This window comes from Helicoverpa zea, chromosome 22 (genome assembly GCF_022581195.2).
Source record: "Helicoverpa zea isolate HzStark_Cry1AcR chromosome 22, ilHelZeax1.1, whole genome shotgun sequence".
NCBI lineage: Eukaryota > Metazoa > Arthropoda > Insecta > Lepidoptera > Noctuidae > Helicoverpa > Helicoverpa zea.
The window spans coordinates 2433297-2438543 of NC_061473.1; the positions used below are offsets into that span (position 1 = coordinate 2433297).

At 37.4% G+C, this 5247-nt stretch overlaps 1 protein-coding gene across 1 annotated transcript; it reads right to left on the reverse strand.

Annotated features, from left to right (window-relative positions):
• Window positions 1–1729: 1729 nt before the first annotated feature.
• Window positions 1730–4332, reverse strand: LOC124641575 (MFS-type transporter clz9-like). The gene is made up of 2 exons (XM_047179712.1): window positions 4071–4332; window positions 1730–3830 (listed from the first exon to the last, which is right to left on the reverse strand). Exon 2 carries the CDS (start codon window positions 3824–3826, stop codon window positions 1985–1987), a length of 1842 nt encoding a protein of 613 aa, XP_047035668.1. The 5' UTR covers window positions 3827–3830; window positions 4071–4332; the 3' UTR covers window positions 1730–1984.
• Window positions 4333–5247: the final 915 nt, after the last annotated feature.

Here is a 5247-nt window from a genome sequence, read left to right on the forward strand (position 1 = left end):
TGTCGTCGCAGATGGTTTTCACGCTCACCACCGCAGCTTCGGCTTGCTGCCCGGCAGAGCCGGCCAGCCTCAGCCGCGGCGGCGAGCGCTTCAACTACCTACGCCTTAGCCCGCAGGCCGCCTCGCCCCTCCGCGCCTACGCGGTTTTGAATTGCACTCTAGGGGTAGGGCAGACAAGACTACGTGGAGTCGGTTTTGCAGCGATTTGTTTTCGTCACTTACTTCAATTTTTAATACAATGTTTTGAATCCAAATTAAATTCTACCATAAAAAAACAAGCCAAGTAAAATGAGATAAAAAAAACGAGGCCGAGTTAGTAAATTAGATGACAATTGTCCAATAAATAATTTTGTGGCTAGACTTATAATTTCCCATTAAAATAGAACATATGATTTGCAAAACAATAATCATAAAATATGTAGCAAGTAACAGGATTTATTTATTAGAACAACTGCCACCCTCGCACCGCGTAAAATATGCTTTATTATCAAATTGCCCAACCATCATGTAGCAATATAATAATGCCCGTGCAATGTGATAAATAATGAAGTTAAGTTATTAATCACTTGGCCCGATAAAGCTAGACATTATTCATAATGCTCGGGCATTATAAATAATGCCCGAATTAATCACATGGTCCATAACATATACATAGTAAGTAAGGAGCGATAAAAATAATTTCCTGGAATAGTTTATATTTTGAATCATAAACAGCTGTAAAATCAATGTGACCACTCGTCACGAGAACACAGAATCAATTAAAATGTATTCGATTGAATCACGCATTTAATAAAACGTGCTCCCAGAGAAAACATACTTAGCTTACGCTTCGTGAGACAGTTTACAATATTTACCAAAGAAGTACTCTACATTTTTATAAGTCCACCAAGCCAAGTCAACCAAGTTACCATAAGTCGTAGTGGCCTAGTGGGTTAAGAACCAACCTCTCGAGTATGTGGGTGTGGGTTCGATTCCAGGGCAGGCAAGTACCAATGTAATTTTTCAATGTATATCTTAGACACCAATGGCTGATAAAAAAAGGTGAAGGATTTATGCTCAACCCTTCTCGAGTGTGAGAGGAGGCCTGGGCCCAGCAGTGGGACGATAAAAAGGCTGTAACAGTACACTACATTTGCTGATCTAGGACTGGGATTCCCACGGTCAATGTTTTTAGAAGTTATTAAAACAAGGTCTTCACTTTTTTTAAAGCAGCTGTTTAGAGATACCAGTATCGTTATAAGAAAAAAAGCGAACGTTTCTGTCACAGCGAGCCATTTTCATGGAAAAAATATGAATGAAAAAAACCCGGAAAATATGCAATTAAAGTCAATTTTAATCATAATAAGTGTACCGTAAAATGAGGTTACTTTGCTCCGGTTTTTGCTCCAAAATTTAATATGTGTTACTCACGCAAAATACCTCTTTGATACGGCTTTTCAGAAAATTTTACATGACTCATTGATCCTTCTGGATCCAATATTTAAAATGACAAACATAATTATTTAATTTATTTATTTTATTTTTTTTTATTTAAAAGTGGAGCAATGTTACCCACCCTTTCGGAAACATTGCTCCTACATTTAACTTGTACTAAAACAGGCACATTTAAGAAACAGGGACAAAGTTAACAGCCTCAGCTGTTAAATTGCTCCAAAAATAAATAGCGATGCATCAACTTTTGAGTCTTTCTCGTCATACTGATGTAGTTTGAATGAAATAAAACTCAAAATAAACAACATAAGGAACATTTTTTATTTGTACTTTCAGATAAATCAGTCTTAGAATCATTTTCTCTTAAGTCTAATAAACTATCAAAACCACCAAAGGCTACATAAATCTCTAGAAACATGTAAACTTTTAGAAATAACATAAAAATAAGAATTTCTAACGCTAGACATTAGAAACGTGAAAAAAAAGAACTAAAAATACCTTCTAAAAAAACTTATGAGGATGAACAATCATATTTTTAATAATTATTGAGATCTTAGGTCCCCCAAATTTGATCGAGATCAGGAACAGTATAAAATTCACGTCGACCAATTTTCTTCGGTGCAGATATACATCCAAGAACTTCATTCCAAGTGTATTGGATCTCATCCTTTGGTTTTGGCCATTTCCAATATTTGAGAGACCTTTTCATTGAGGATATGTACGGTCCTTTATCATTGATTTTCGTGATGATGCCTGGGAAGACTTCCCCTTCGTATGTGAAAGCTACATATTCTCCTTCGGCCTTTATGAGTGGTTTAAATTTTTTTGTTTTAGAACTTTCCCTGGCATTGTCTACGGTTGTCTCTTCTTCTGACATTGTCTCCAGCATATCATTCATTGTTTCATCGTTTGAAGAGTCATGAAGAGATATTTCACTCTCGGCATATGTACTGTCGCTATGAATTCTTGTACGACGAGGTTCTGAAGTCGAGGCCTGGGCTTCCATTTCAAGACATGGCTCCTCGTTTTCTTTGTCCGCCAGTGAACTGTCTATCAGCTCCGTGACACTTCTTCCCGGAACTATGTTGAGTTTCGTTCGTCGTCTTTTCGGGTTAACGCCTCCAGTCCATTCCACTCTCTTGGCTTGAAGTGTTTCCAAAAAAGAATTTTCTGCCGCAGTCTTATCAACAGGTTTAGGCAATCTCTCTAATAAGGCATTTGCATTGGTCGGATAAATCCCACATTTCCTGAAACCGGATTTTAAGTTTTCTTTTCTATTTTCTTCTAAATCCGCAAGAAGTTTTTTAAGTAAGACTGGAAAACTGCTCTTTTGAACAGTTTTTTCCCGTATGCCTTGTTCGCACTGCTTCCATGTCGTTAGAATTTTCCGCCATGCAACTTTCATTGGATGAAAGAAGGCGACATCGAGTGGTTGCGTCAAGTGGGTGCTGTTCGGAGGAAGACACACGAACCGTATGTTATTTTCTTTGCAAGCTTTAAGAACATCTACCGAAATATGTGACGATAGATTGTCGCCTATGAGGACTTTAGGGCCTTCCTGTTTTTTGAGCTTTGGCAGTACAAGTGCGAAAAACCAGTCATTGAATATGTTCATGTCGAACCATCCGGAAGGACTACAATTGTAGCGAGTATTTTTCGGCCCATTTTCTGTCCAAGTATTCCATAGCTGCTTAGATTTATAGACGACGTATGGCGGAAGTAATTCTCCTTCAGCACTTCCAGCAAACATGATCGATGTAGAACTTTTGGATGTATCTCTTATAATTTCGGGGTATTTGGTGCCTCTTCTCGTCAAAATCTTTTTTTGCCCAGGGTCATCACATAAATTCGTCTCATCGTAATTCCAAATATTTTCTGGTGGAACATCTTTTAACACCTCTGCTAAATTTTGAATATAATCTGAAAGAGTTTCCCGATCAGTGCCAGCTCTACTGCGCTTTATATTAGCAGCGAGGCGCTGTGACAATTCAGCATTTCTTTTCAAAAAACTCGACACCCATTCCAAGCCTGGGCAGTTGTTTTTAAACTTGGGAACTCTTCTCCCAATCTTGTCCAGATAAGATTGTATTACAATACGCAAATCGAAACTTGTAAGAGGAAAACCATGCTCGCTCAATTTTTGTATGCACGATACGAAAATTTTTTCTTCTTCCTCCGTGAATGTTGTAGGTGCTCCAGGCGGCCTTGGTGTTTCGTTGCGTCGTAAGAGCCTAATTTGGTTTATAATAGTCCTTCGTGGAATCCTATATATTTCACTAGCCTTCCTTTGCGTTAATTCTTTATTTTCTATTGCTGCTAGACAATCTCGAAGAGCCTCTTGTGAATAATTTTTATAATTTCTTTTAGGCATTTTCCTTACATAATTCCGAGGCATTTTCCTATAAAAAAAAAAAAACTATTTGAATTTAGTATGAGCTATGTGACAGTTACTATTAGCAAGTATTCAAACGCAATTTCAATTGTAACTTTGCTCCAGGAGCAAAATATCCCCAAACATGGCGCAAAGTAGGCACAAGAAAGTAAAAGAGGTTAGAAATCCAAATTAATGCACATATTTTCTAAATATTAGTTGAAATTGTTAGCTAATTACATACCTACTTACATTAAACTCTCCTTACCTCAAATATCTGAGTATATTCGTCGATGAAGGTGGATTTTGCAGACTATTTTTTTTTTTAAGAATCGCTCGTCTGTTGTTAATGGCTGCTAACGAAGAAAAGAAATGTCAAAAACCGGAAGTGCTTATTCAGTGTTGCCAATCTTATAAAACATATATCGGACGCGTTCAAAAATTTTTAAACATCTCCGTATATTAAGAGATTTAATCGAAATAATCTTTTTTTAAATTTGGAGCATATTTACCTTCATGGAGCAAAGTAGCCTCATTTTACGGTATCTTTTTAACACATTGTTTGCATTTTCGTCTAGACTTCAAGGTTTCTGTGCCTATGCATTACTTATACCACCTTTGTAATGGCTCACCTTGATGGCTTACAATGACCCGCAAAAGTAAATGAACCATACCTTTTTTTACCAACGGCAAAAATCATCAAATGACTCCTCCCGCTGTGGGTTAGCAGCGGTGAGGGAGTGTCAGACTTTTACTGACTAAAAACCATCGCGTCGTGTTCCGTCGCAGGCCTTTTATGTACCAGAGCCGCGGTAACTATCGAACAATTCCGCAGCCCCTACTTATTTTTATTTTTGTTAAAATTAATTGCATTACCTAGCGTACGATAAGTATAAACCAACCTTGTTATTTACAATTTGTCGTTCCTCATTCATCAGGTACGTCAAGAAATTGATCGAATGCGTTTGTTTACAGCCTTCGCAAATGGGGTAGCTTCTAGAACAGTCCAGACAGGATTGGGGGAAATTAACTTTTCTGGAAATCGATGTATTATATTTTGTATGATTCAATAATGATTAAATAATTAAATAATGATCTCTCTCTTTCCTGCTTTGTATCCCACATGGTGGTGGAGTCAGCATTCCTACTTAGTCTTCTCCACTTTGCTCCTGGCACTCCTTCAAGTCTTTCGCCACTGCGTCCCGCCTTCTGGTCTTGGGGTGGCCTCTTGATCCGTGACCGGGGATGGACTTTTTTTCTATAAAACTGGTTATTAAAGCTTAATCGAATTAAACAATTGGACGCTATTTAAAACAACTTTTATCAATTTTACCGACAACATAAACGTGAGATTTCTTAAAAAAAGTCTACTGTTTCCTCTTTCAAAAATAAACAGTTGTTTAAAGAGAACCAGTCGTTTACAATAACATATAGATAGATATATA

Excerpts from the sequence above, each read along its gene's own strand:
- LOC124641575 (XM_047179712.1), bottom strand. The coding sequence starts at position 3,826 with ATGCCTCGGAATTATGTAAGGAAAATGCCTAAAAGAAATTATAAAAAT.